This window comes from Carassius auratus, chromosome 26 (genome assembly GCF_003368295.1).
Source record: "Carassius auratus strain Wakin chromosome 26, ASM336829v1, whole genome shotgun sequence".
NCBI classification, from domain to species: Eukaryota; Metazoa; Chordata; class Actinopteri; order Cypriniformes; family Cyprinidae; genus Carassius; species Carassius auratus.
Window position 1 is genome coordinate 2,654,148 of NC_039268.1, and position 14,060 is coordinate 2,668,207.

At 36.4% G+C, this 14,060-nt stretch overlaps 2 protein-coding genes across 2 annotated transcripts in view; both read right to left on the reverse strand.

The window, feature by feature from the left end:
- Positions 1–2,457: 2,457 nt before the first annotated feature.
- Positions 2,458–10,656, reverse strand: LOC113044076 (choline transporter-like protein 1). Its single transcript, XM_026203678.1, has 16 exons — positions 10,410–10,656; positions 8,514–8,600; positions 7,829–7,971; positions 7,612–7,748; positions 7,429–7,522; positions 6,818–6,987; positions 6,609–6,698; positions 6,378–6,517; positions 6,105–6,291; positions 4,905–5,073; positions 4,668–4,824; positions 4,462–4,545; positions 4,251–4,388; positions 3,263–3,499; positions 3,091–3,168; positions 2,458–2,674 (listed from the first exon to the last, which is right to left on the reverse strand). The coding sequence occupies exons 1-16, from the start codon at positions 10,431–10,433 to the stop codon at positions 2,654–2,656; spliced, it is 1,956 nt and encodes a 651-aa protein (XP_026059463.1). The 5' UTR covers positions 10,434–10,656; the 3' UTR covers positions 2,458–2,653.
- Positions 10,657–12,249: 1,593 nt separating this feature from the next.
- Positions 12,250–14,060, reverse strand: part of LOC113044077 (ATP-binding cassette sub-family A member 1-like) — a 34,787-nt gene continuing 32,976 nt past the window's right edge. Inside the window, exon 50 of the mRNA XM_026203679.1 lies at positions 12,250–13,597. Coding sequence (XP_026059464.1) covers positions 13,457–13,597 — 141 coding nt within the window. The 3' untranslated portion in view covers positions 12,250–13,456. The remainder of the gene's footprint in view (positions 13,598–14,060) is intronic.

The window sequence follows — 14,060 nt, forward strand, 5'->3', positions numbered from 1 at the left end:
ACTCGCTAAAGAGATTTCAGCCGAAATAGGGTTTAGTGTAAATGCTAAATATGGTAATAAAAATATATATATATCAATAAAGCTGCCCGAGTTACAGTGATTTTACAAGAAGTTGATTCATCGTAAAATCACTGTCATGCATGACTTCGAGTGGTTTATTGCTTTCATAAAACGGTGGCAACAGTAACAGGCTTACAATAATCATCTACATGTATTATTCATAATAACCGGGATAAACGGTGCCTTCCAAGTAATTTAATTCATTATCTAATTGTAGGCTAATTGTACAGTTACCCTGCCACGTGGCATCATTTCTTATTAAATCTCGGTTAAACCTCTTTAAATAACAATCAGTTATTATCATTGCCAAACACAAAAAAGCCAAGCAGCATACTGAGGAGAAAATAAATAAATATTTATATAAATAGCCTATAATTTAAAAAACTGCTTACAAATAATCAAAATATAAGCAAAGGTTTAAGGAGGTTGATTGACATGTAATGTTATAATATGTAATATTTATCAACATATATCAATTTGAGAGTTTGAGATTGAGTCACAAAACTTGGAGCAACCTTAAAAAAATTCTGCATTTGTGTATGTATTTAATGTAGGCCTAATTAAAATATTATTCCATAGATTATTCATTCATTGCAGAATAGATGTTCAATTAAAACAACCTTCAAAATTGATTTCAGCATCATTCAGTGTTTGCCATTTTGTTTAGAATTGTCTGAGGTGGGATATTTTTTTGTCATTTGTTAGAAAATGAAGTGGAGGCCTATGCCTTACCCTGAATGTAACATGCTACAGTAAAATATTGTTAACAATGTAAGACACTTTATTATATATAAGAAAACAATAATATATATGATTTCGTTTAAGTAAATATACGCCTACCCCTCTAGTGAGAGGCCAGCGCTGTATTTGGCCGCTAGGTGGCAGTATTTGCACTTCTGTTGTTAGTTGACGTCCATGAAGAAGATCGTGCGTCATGTGAGTTTAGCTCCCTGTGTTTTGTTTTCATCTGCAACACATTCTGCTCTTGTTATACTATTATACATATTACACTAGCAGGTAAGTGATAGGTGCATGCTGAGTTTAGACAGAGTATGATGTTAGTTTCACGAAAGAATCAAACTTTATGTTTTCTGGGCGAATTTCTCCAAATCCATTCCTAAGAACAATTCCTCTACACCTTTTATGGCATGAGAGGGAGTCTATTTTCTGCAAGTGTTCCTTTTTGAGTGATTAGTAATTATTTCCAAAATTGAAAAAAAAAAAAAAAAACTCTAAAAGCTGTTTAGAGATACAAGCATTTCCCTGTATAATTCATGTTTATCTTTCCACAGATGTCATTGCGATGCTGGAGCATGATGGGAAAGTGCCAGTGAAAGAAGGCATTAGTGAATTACTGAAGCTGCTTCTGTGCTGTCACTTGTGTCATAAAGAGCAGCCCACGATACCTAAACTAAAAAACATCTCAAAACTCACCCGCCTTCTTAAATCTGTTAAACGTCTGTCAAATTACACTTCAATTGGTAAACTGCCCATTGAATCCTTTAGTAAATGTAATTTGTTTTGGGTATCTCTATTGCGTTTTCATTCATTCAGCCTTCGCTCACTTTCATTATGAACATTGATACAACAACGAGTCAATAACATTTTGCACATTTCTTTGGTTTTATTGAGCGTTTAAAGATGGTTGTTAAAAGTAAATTTTCCTTTCACCCACACACACACAAATGTAATTGATTGAAGCTAAAGTGTAATTTCAGCACTAAATGGAATTGCACAAATAATTTTGTTGATTGCTGGTACAAACAGGCCACCACAGTATTGTTTTTCTTGTACAAACAGATTGCAATTCTGTTTAGTGTTGTTTGTGATGTATAAATTACACACTTCTGCTTATTGGCACGAGGAAAATCATTAAGATGTTCATTTAGAAGCGGAGAACAAATTATATTTGCTTGTAACACACTGCTGTACAAAAAATCATCAGAGAAAATAGAAGCAGGAACTACTGTAGAATAATAAAATCACATTCAAGGAATCATTCAGCTGCTCTGAAACCAAGGAGAAAGGATCCAATAATATTGCTTACATAGAAAAACATTGACAGTTGCAGACAGGAGTGTATTTCACATCCGTTACAAAAGAAAATCTTTCAAAATCAAAAGGACATAAGATAAAATACAAAAGCATCTTAAAAAATTAAGTTAGATAACTAAAGCAGAAGATAACGACAGTGTGTTTTAACCAAAATAAAGGCAGCTATTGCTAGTCCATAACCTCTGTATAAAATTGACAACCCCAATAAAACAAATAAAAACTGATATTTATGCTCCTACCTTTTTATTTTAAAATAACTTGCAAATTTTCAACCTCGGAAGTCTTTTCCATGCAAGTTTAAACTTTTTTTTTTTCTTTCTTTAGGAGCAGATATAGTAGCAATGCAGACATCCAGTCTTGTGTTGTTGTTTTTTTGTGCATATACCCAGCTCACTGTCCTGGAGCTATTCTAATGTCAAATGGCCTGCAGTCATGATGACAGATGTCTGTCACACTGAATTCCCTGAAGAGAAGCTGTTGTGCATCTCAATAGCACTTTTTAGGCCTGTCAGTTGATGTAATACAGCGCCGGTCTTCATCAAGCCAGTGTACCTCCAGTCTGAAATATAATAAACGACACGAGTAAAGAAATGTGATTTTAATTCTGTGCTTGTTCTGCTGGAATATCCAACTTCCAAAAGTCTAATAGGCATAGTTGGCCCAAAAATGAAAATCGTCAATGTTTACAAATCATCATGTTGCTCCAAACCTATATGAGTTTTTCTTCTGTTGAGCACGGAATATGATATTTTGAAAAATGCTGACGGTAGCCATTGACTTCCATAGTATGGAAGAAAAAAAACACACTGTAAGTCAATGGCTACCATCAACATTTTTCAAAATATCATATTCCGTGCTCAACATAAGAAAAACTCAGACAGGTTTGGAACAACATGAGGGTGAGTAAATAATGAGAAACTTGATAAAAAAAAAAAAAAAAAAAAAACAATAATAAATGTTTTCTTTTAAACTCACCATGGATTTCATTTCTCGACTGTCTCCTTCTACTTTGCTGTACCGCTCCGTGTCTCTCCTGGTGTTTTCTACAAACTCCTACATGAATGATCACAGATTGGCATAAATAACATATTTAATGTGACATATAACCACACAAGACTGAAGAGGAAATGAAGGGTAACTCGCTCACCATGAGGGTCTTGTCCATGTAGTACTCTCTGCCCGGGCTGCCGTCGTTGTACTTGGTGTCGATGGCGAAGCAGAGGAAGAGGACGTCTACTACGATCTCAAAGATGGAGAGGAAGCAGTGCGCCACCAGGAAGGCGAACACACACACGATGATGAGCGGCAGCACCCAGACGGTGTATTCACGCTGATAGTTGAGTGAAAGGATGCCCGCAAACGCCGTACACGACACGATCAACACCTCCAGACACAAGAAACAACTGTTAGACCTTCTGGAATCAGTTTTAGCATCATTAATACATCATTAAACCATGTTTAAAATTGTGAATTAGATTTAAATGTTCTATTTTGTTTTTTCAGTTTAATTTTAGTAAAGTTTGTAATTTTATTAGTTTATATAGAATGCTTTTTTATTTATTAGTTCATTTTGTTTTAGTCATTTTGGTACTTTAAACAAAAATGGGTAATACTGCTTTAACAACTAGCTGAAGTATATATATATTTATACATTTTTATTTTTTGTTTATGTATATTTTATTTCAAGTATTAAAATGTTGGTTTTAGTTAAAAATAATGACCAGGCTTATCACTTAGGGATCTTTAGCACATAAATTGTCCCACGTTTGTGCTATGGACATAAATGATACCTCAAGATTAAAACGTTTTTTGTTGACTGAAATTTAAGTTTAATGATATAACAATTCTGAGATTAAAAAAAAAAAAATTTGAACGGGGAAAAAACAATTATTCATGAAAATACTACATGATGCCTTGCCAACTAACTGAAATAATATGCAAGTACTAAAATACTAAAAACTGACATAGAAATAAAAATCTTAAAATAACCATGGAATATATATTAATAATTATGAAAACTTTCCTAAAATAAACTGAATTTACTATGAAAATAATGCTAAACAAAAGCTAAATAAAAATGTTAATAAATACTACAAACAGTACATAAATCTTTATTAAAGTAACACTGTAAATACCTTTCCTAAAAACAGCACAAAGTCCCCGACACTGTTGATAGCTGCCACGCGGAGGGCGTTTTCCACGAGGATGATGAAAGCGTCTCGTGCAGACGTGCAGAAGCTGGTGCTGTTTATGGCCGTTGCCGTATATGCGTTCTGAAGAAAAGCGACATGATTAACGCATCAAATGAACACAAATTCATTCATATATTTGTGCCATAAGACTCACCGTGTTCAGGTAAGCGAGGCACTTTTCTAGACACCACAGACAGCAGATACAAGCCTTCAGCATGCAGCGCGCACAGGAGTTTTCCTACAGCAACAAAACAAGCGCAAGTTTAAGAGTTTCAGCTCTTTAATTAATCTTTCAATTGATCAAAATGCAAGTAAAGATATATTTAATGTTAGAGAAGGTTTTATTTGTCGGTGACTGACTCTTCCTTTGAGCTGACTGTGGATGTAGGTGAGGATGAGGCGGGGGATCTCCACTAGAGTGATGATGAAGGCTCCTTTGACCACGGTGCCCAGATGATAGCGCATCAGACGCAGCGCAGACGTCACGATGGGCGTGAAGGGCATCTGAGACTTATCTCTAGAATCAGACAGAGAAACAGAGTAGAACTCACGACTGTTGGACAGATGGAGGAACGTGAATGACCTTTGACCTCTGACCTGGTGAAGTAGTAAGTGACGACCGCTCCGGCTATGGTCATCTGCTGACAGGCGAGGATGAACTCGCTGATCCAGATGAGGCCCACGGCGTGGTACCACACCATGTACTGCAGCGGCCCGTCCATTCGAAACTCCACCAGACCCGTCTGGTTATTCTGCACTGGACTTCCTGTGAGGAAAACAGAGCTGGAGAAGCACTGAAATTTAATACAACAGCCTTCTGTATGAGGCTGGGGAATATAATGAATGTTTATGAGATATTTATGATAATATTTCTTATGAGATAAAAAAATAAGCACATTGTGAATACAGCGACCATTTGTATGGCTGCGATAAAAAAAAAAAAAAAAAAAAAACATTTTTAACCTGATAACTGACACTCACGTTTTTGAAGATAGACTTGAATGTGCATGATACAAACCTAAACTTTTATAATTCATGACTGAAAACATTTTGTAACATGATTTTGATGTGCCATTTACATGGTAATGCAATGTCTGATTTTAAAATGGGTTTTAAACGATGAATTTTGAGATTTTATGTTTTCAAGTGATATATAACTTCTGATGATTTCTAAAATGTGATAGAGAAAAAGGCAACGAGGAAGTCTTTTTTTTAAACAAAGGTCAAAACTCCTTTTGTAATGTAGATTTCTGAGGGTGCACTCTTGTCATAAAGTGATCTATTACTTTTCCTACATAATTTTTAACAAAAAATATTGGTAAAATATATATTTGGGAGTCTTAGACCTTTCCAACGATATATAGTTTGTCAAGATTAGATTAAATTTGATTGTAATATAGTATAGTCAACGTAGGCGTCCCGTATACGGGACGGGGTGACATTTAACAGGTTAATAGCTTTTTAGATGTGAACTTCAGCAAAATGCCATTAGAGTTAGTAAGTTTAATTCATTTTACTGTCCATTCTAAAAAAAATTATAAAAATAAAATATTATATACACACACACACACACACACACACGTTTGTTTTTGTGAAAAGTGGGTTCATCCCATAGGAGTAATGGTTTTTATACTGTACAAACTGTATATTCTATGGGCCTACACCAACCCTACCCCTAACCCTAACCCTCACAGGAAAGTTTCCTGAGGAATTTTGTGCATTTTTACTTCCTCAAAAAAACTCATTCTCCCAGAAATGCGGCCCACCCCAGACCTTCATTTGATTGCTCTGACAGACCTGCGGATCCGAGGAAGAGGAGCACGGTGATCCAGTAAACCCAGAAGAGCATGAGCGTGAGGAAGGTCCAGAAGGGCTGCAGGACCAGCAGAGGCAGATGGGTGAACACTTTACCAGCCACATGAAACAGAGCGATGGTGAGCGCCACACGCTTCCTCATGAAGAACATCAGCAGCAGCAGGATCACCTGAGGAGCGCCGTTATTCAGGATTACATATCTGCACAGTACTCTAATTTTGCAGTTCATACAGTAGCGTGTGACTTCAGACATACAGTGAAGACCGTGGCAGCGATGGCGTAGATGAGCAGGGCTGTCTGGTTGTCTTTGGCCACCTCCAGTTCCAGAGCCGGTCGAGTGCCATTCACAGATTTACTGTGATCCACATACAGCCACCACAAGATCCCCGTCCCACCTGCCACAAACACAGCACTGCCTCACACATCTGCAGCGGGACAGCGGCCCATGGCCCTGTCATTGATCTAAATTAAATACTGAAGTCTCACCGATGGACCCGACCACCACAACGGCTGAGAGAATCCAGACCAGAACCACAGAGATGTAGCGGATCACAACCATCAGGATCAGAGACAGAACTGCAGCACAGAGCAAAGACATATATATATATATATATATATTCAAATCAAACTAGTAAACTGCTTAAAAATATGATGTCTGATGTTTTGATGAGAAGAGTGCTGTGTCATGAGCTGACCGAGAGCGAGCAGACACAGGCCCATGATGATATCTTTGGATGTCATCACTCCAGCGATGACTCGGTGCACCACGCTGTTGTCACTGACGAAAGAGATGAAGGCCTCGGCAAACCTGGCGTAGCAGGAAATGTCAACTGGCATACAGCGGTGAAACACTGGTAAGGATGCACTACACAAAAAACAACCCCAAAAAAAGACAGAATATAGGTTAGTCTGAATAGAAATTAATCAAACCTACAAATAAAAGATCAAGCTAAACCTTTTTGTTTTCATTGCTGGATGTCTGGGTGGAAATATTGATGGGATTGACCTTGGTTAAAATTCCCAGAAGTTTTTATTTTAGCCATGAATCATGATTTGCAACTTGCCATTTCTAGTTAGTGGCTTTTTTGTGGAAATATTTTAATAAACAGTAATATTTTTAATTTTTTAATATTTTATAATTTATTTTAAAAGCATACAAAATTATAATATTCTAATTTATAATAAATATACATATATTTGTTTTTCATACACAGCCTTGATAAGCAGAAAGGAATTCTTTCAAAAACATTCCTAAAAAAAAAATCTTACAGTCCCCTAACGAACACAGATTAAATACATGGACTACCTTGGATAGACAGGAAGTTTTGGACATTTTGTAGCCTTATTAGCATCAGAGGAATACGACTCCGGTTGTACATCGTAGGAACACAAATTAGATCCTAGAGAAAACAACACAGAAAAACAAAACCCCATTAGGCAGGAATCACATTTGAGGACCTCCAGCCGTGTGTGACAGCACTGAGCTCACCGTTAACTTCTGAGAACTTTCTGAGATCCTCATAAGTCTTCAGCTCCGTGTCTGGACACTTCGAGACGCACAAAGCCACAGATTTAATCTTTCTTCTCACTATGTCGATGTTACAGGGGTCCAGGAAAAACACATACCTGTGACAGAACCATTGAAGAAACTGTCACTCAACACCTGTGAAACCCTCCAGAGGAGGCAGCTGTGTTTCTTCACATACTTTCTGGACGTGTGGTCGAGGCCGCTGAGCTCTATTCCCGGGATTTTGGCGTTCTTCTGACCGCAGGTGTTCCCGTAGCTGTCGTACCCTGATATGAGTCTGGACGCGGCCCCTGTCGCAATGGCAAAGCCACAGATGCAGAGCTGCCACAGAAACACAAGATGATGATCAGCACATGGATCACAACTGGTTTTATGAAGATTTGATCTGAATATCTGAATAAATAATATTTCCATTGATGTATGGTTTATTAGGATCGGACAATATTTGGCCGAGATACAACTATTTGAAAATATGGAACCTGAGGGCCCTAAATCACCTTTAAAGTTTTCCAAATGAATTCTTAGCAATGCATATTACTAATCAAAAAATAAAGTTTTGATATATTTATTGTAGGAAATGTACAAAATATCTTTACTTAATATCCTAATGATTTTTGGCATAAAAGAAACATAATAAGATAATTTTGACCCATACAATGTTTTTTTTTTTTTTTAGCTATTGCTAAAAATATACCCAAGAGACTTAAGACTGGTTTTGTGCTCAGGGTCACAAATAAAGGTATTTTTACCATATAAAACAGACAGCATGCCATTTAATTCAAGTAGTTAAGTTGAACAAATGAATTAAAAAACACTTAATTAAAATTAATTTTGTTTTTAAATATGTGAACTGTATTTCCTACCATGCCGATATTGAAGAGGATGAACAGAAGAAGCCATGGGATGTCTGTGCACTTCCTCTGCTCTAAGGGTTTCCACTCACGGCTCTTCTGTAAAGCGAAGTTGACACATACAAACTCTCTTTTAACATAAAAATATAGCTAAATAAATACACACATGCATGCATAAAGAAATATTTTTTTTTTAAAGTACCGGTGTATGTATGTGTGTATATATATATATATATATATATATATATATATATGTGTGTGTGTCTGTGTGTCTGTGTGTGTGTGTTTATGTCCTTATGTATGTTTTAGTTAATTTTTGTGCTTTTGTTTCATTTATTAATTTGTTTTTATTAATTATGTCTATATATTATTACTTTTAGTAGTTTAGTACTCAACTTAAACATGTTTTATATCAGTTAGTTGCAAAGGTAACATTTAAAAATTTCATTTAAAGCTGCAGCGTCGGTAACTTTTGACGCTCTAGCGGTTAATAAACAGAACTGCTTGCGTCTTGTGGAAGAACATTGTAGCCGGAACTACTTCTCTCTGTTTGTGTCTATGAAGAATCACAAAGGTACTGGGTTACTCCGCCGCGGTATCCCCGAAGCAATCTAAAACAGTCCGAATATAAACACTTATTATAGGTGCACCCTAGTGATTCAGGACAAGCTCAAAACGCGGTTTGGAAAATGGATTCAAGGTGTACTCGCTTATTATATACATTTTGTATACTTTGAACACACAAAAAAAAGTTACGGACCGCAGCTCTGATTGGTTGTTTCTTACCGGGAGCATACTGTTTTTGAAATAAAAATAACAACCAGTCGCAGTTTCCAAAATTGTAAGCTCCTTTTTTTTATCCTAAAATCTTGGGGATACTTCAAAAAGTTCAGCAGCACAAAGCAGGAATAAAACAGTAGGAAAGCACCGTAGTGAGTGAATGGGACTGTCTGAACACACCGGACTCGTTCTCAGTGAAACCCGGGGCCTGTACCATGAAGCTGGTTTAGCTGGCTATCCAGGTAAGTTTCAGTTTAGTTTGCACCAATCCTGGGTTTTAAGTACCATGAAAGTGGCTTGGCTTTTAGTGGTGTTAATCACCATAGTACTTACGTCTTCTGTTATGTTATGTTCTGGTTTAGAGATCTCAAACTGAAATTTTACCAAGAGATCTCAAACTGAAATTTTACCAATCAGCTTCAAGCAAAGTGACGCACGCGTCTGATGCAATAAAGCCATTTTTTTATTAATATAAACATATACATAATATATAATATTACCTTTAAACGTGAATATATAAGATTTTTTTAAAAGTTTCCCTCTTTCATGTATAGATCATGTCATCTTGTAAATGTGTTTAAAGTCTTCATGTTTTTCAATCTTGTAATCTTTGGTAGTGACTCTCCTGAGAAGTGAATCACAGATTCAAGGCATGTGATTGGCTGTTCATTAATGAGGTCACACTTTCATGTGCACTCCATTAACTCAGAATTAAACCTGAGTTTACAGAGAAAGTTGATGATGGGCTTCATGGTACCAACAAAGCCGGATTGGACCGGTTTGGTTTTGTCAACTCAAAACTAATCCTGTAACCCTGGGTGTGTTCAGCCACCATCGTGCTACCGGAAATGAGCTTTACACTGTTGACAAACAAAGCTCTGCATTCATTTATCGTTAGTTTGATGTGATAAAGGCGATAAGCGCAATAGCTCGATGTATAAAGCACACATATTTCTTATTTATAAATCTAGAAGATCCTTGCTTGTATATGAGTGACTTTAATGTGAGTGTTGCGCTCCTACACTCGTAACTTCATGCAGTGCATGTACTCGTTCAAGTCAAAAAGTTTCCAGACTCCAATCCGCATGCATTTGCTCGATGTATTTGTTGTGTTTTATGATGTATTACCTGTGTGCTACCGCAGCATCCCATAATTCCTGAGTTGATGAAAATCACAAGCGCGCGCGGGAGTTAATCAGGGAGTTGGCAGCGCGCGCTCAGCGTGTCCTGCTGCAATTTCCGAGGAATGTGGTGTAAAAGTTGCACATAGGTAATTAATACGCACAAATGCCCTTAGAAACAAAGATACGTAGGTTGTAGCAATCACGCAAGAATATAAACACACTCGTGCCGCTAACGTGAGTGTAAGTAAATAGATTAGGGTCTGTTTTTTCAGGATCTGACGTGCAGTAATTCTCTCGTGACAAGGTGAATAAGGCGGAGCTGTCCTCTCCTCCTTTTCTTCGGTCACACGGGAAACACGCAAGTATGAACAGAACTTATTTCACTCTTCAGCTCCCTCGGTGTGACATTAGCGCAAGCTACTGGGCTCTGACGGTCCAAACTCGAAGATACGTTACTATTAGCACACGTTTCACGTCTGTTATGCCTAGTTAACATTGAAGGAATCTTGAATGCTCGTTTGAAGAGATTCTTTTGTAATGATTCGGTTAATATGATTCACAAGGAATTGCGAATCACTCGAATGCATGGGATTTATCAACGGTATTAATCTCGGTAATGTCGTTACCAAAATTGTTGCAATACACAAACGTGGTCTATAGTAACCTGATCGACAACAGTGATAAGCAGTAATATAATTTACAAAATAATAACCTATTAACCGTACATTAAAATGCCGCCGGGAACACTTAACTTACCTGGAAAGAATGAGTGAATCACGTCTTTGAAGAGGTTCATTAAACGAGTCGTTCGAACGAACCGATTCTCTACAACGATTCGGACTGTTGAGCTCGTTTTCTGTGACTTTAGCACCATCTATCGAGAAGAAAGTAGTACGAAAAGTTTTTAGTGTCTATGGGAGACATTATGGAGTTCCTGCGCAGAGATACAAGACTGTAGAGTTAACTGATGTTACAGTTTGTTCTGATAAACACGTTACCATTGTTTTGTTTTTTTCTTCGTGGAAAGAATCCAAAATAACTTAAAATTAAATGCAACATTTTCTTTATAGATCAATCAGTAAACCGATTAATCTATCTGTTAGGAAACTACACTTTTTTTTAATTAAGAAAGAAAGACAAAAAAATATTTAAAGTTGTTTTCCGTGATTGTGATGCAATTTAAGCCTTTCACTTAAAAGTACACTTTGTGGAAATTATCAACATTTATGTACTTTAAGAAAACATGCATTAAGCCATATTTAAAAAAAGGGTTTAATTTTTCTTTTCTTTTTTATGCATGTTTGGCTGCATGTTTCTTAAGCCTCTTCTTTAAAAATAAATAAATAAAAATCAGTCTATATGCATCTATATATATATATATATATATATATATATATATATATATATATATATATATATATATATATATATATATTTAAATCAGCATTTATCCTACAAGTGCACCTCCAGAAAGTTTGTCATCGACTAACATTTAAGTAACATTATTTATTGCAATTCTCTCTTTTTTTCTACTCTCATAATAGAAAAGGGACACAAGACCGACTGAAATAGCTTTTTAATATTTAAAATGTAAACACATAAATTGTCACACAGAAAATAATGGCCACGGTGGGACATCTAAAATTGTCTATTAACCTTCTGTTACACACAAAATCTCCTGTTTGTGAATCGTGAAGGTCAAGACCAGTTTAACATTATAAAGTGCTTCAGTTTTGGACCAAGGAAAGTATGCCTTTCTGCTTCTTCCATGACGTTCAATGTGCAGCAGGGATTGTTGCTTAATTTCTGAAGGTGTTTGACTGAAAAGCACCTTGTGGATTTGGAAAATAATCTCAATCTGTAGCACCTCATTGCTTTTGGTCACTTCACGCTGCAGGCGAACACCGGTGCTATTGGTCGAGATCTTAAAAGTGGTATAATAAACTAAACTTAAGTTTTTAGGATTGGGAGGCACATCCTGAAATATTAACTCCTGCACTAGAGGCCTATGAATGTCATTTCTTTGTCTCTCAAGGCCTTATTGTACGATAAAACTCGTTTCAAATCACATGGTGTAGAAAACAACTAAAAAAAGTAACATTTAGTAGCCTGCTGAGAGCCACTATACCATAACATCCAACACCGACAACATATTTGCTTGATACTACGTTCATCTGCTATGATTTTAAACCACCTGACCTGGTTTGGCACAGACATGATTTGTTTCTGTACAGTTTCACACAATATGAACACGCTTCTGCTTTCTGCCCATTGTGGACACAAAACAACCACGAAGTCCCACTAAACTCAGCTCAAGATCAGTGAACATCTGTTGAAACCCATATAGAAATACGTCAGGATGACAAAGCTGGAACATGCTTGAGCTTACGATGGAGTCCTAAACACGTCATCCACGTAAAAAGCATGCAATTAACTTCTTAAGTCGTCCGCTCCATCTTCACAGTAGACGTAAATACCACCAAAGCTATGATGACAGTGTGTGCTCCACGCTTCGAGTCCATTAGCGGAGTGTTGTTTCAAGGCACGACACTCTCAAACACTTGACAATAATAACAATAGTGAAACATTGCACGTCGTTGCATCAAAATATCTTATGGTTATAAAATGCATGTCTAAAAAAAGTAAAGTACAAAGACCAAGAGTAGTTGCTGAAATGCAAAGTTTGAAGCCTGCGCCAAATGAGATGAACTTCGGCCCTGAATTAACGTTAGATCTCATTGGCAGTGTTTGCTTGATATTTTCGCAGATGTCTTTTCAATCAAACATTCACTGCGAACAGCTTCAAGTTTCTTCGCGATGGAGAGACGAGCACCAGGCTCTGCCTCGCTGTCATCAGCGTTCATTTTACTTCAATCTTCTTTTTTTGCATTGATTTGCATGGTTTGTTTCAGTAGTGTGCTTCAGGTCCAGCGCCCTCTTGTGGGCACAAACACACAGAGCTGAAAATTGAACAAAAAAATAAAAAGTAGTACAAAAAAAATGACACCCTAGTCCCATGAAGGTGGATTGTTGTATCCATCGGACAGCGGATCACACCACCGTCTCTTTGGCCTTCTCGTCCACGAGGAAGGCATTCAGATGAGACATTTCCACGATTGCATCGTTTTTGTTAATGGAAATGTCTTTTAAGTGGTCCTCGTCACTTTGGTCCTTGGCAAAATTGACAAATACCTAAAATGAACAGACAAACAAGAGTGTCACAACAGATTACACTTAGTGCGGTAATTTTAATTTAGTTTTTGTTCTATATTTTACTGCAAATTTGTAGGTTTTGCTATTCAGCAAACTTCAGTTTTTTAATTATTTTTTTTTACACTAAAGTTCAAAAGTTTGCAAGATGTTTTAATATTTTTGATTGCAGTTTCTCGTGTTCACCAAAACTGCCTATATTTGGTAAAACAAAGTAGAACAATATTATTGTGAAATAAAATAACTTAATTTTTGCTTCATTAATTTCTTTTGCTTATTATAACAGTTATATTACAAAATATAAAAATATTATCATTTCAAACTAATTTTATAATTGCTTTTTTTGCTTAATTTGTTTGCTTATTTATTTTTGCTTATTATGACAGTAATATTTTAATAATATTACAATTTAAAATAATGTAATTTTATAAAAGCTTTTTGGTTT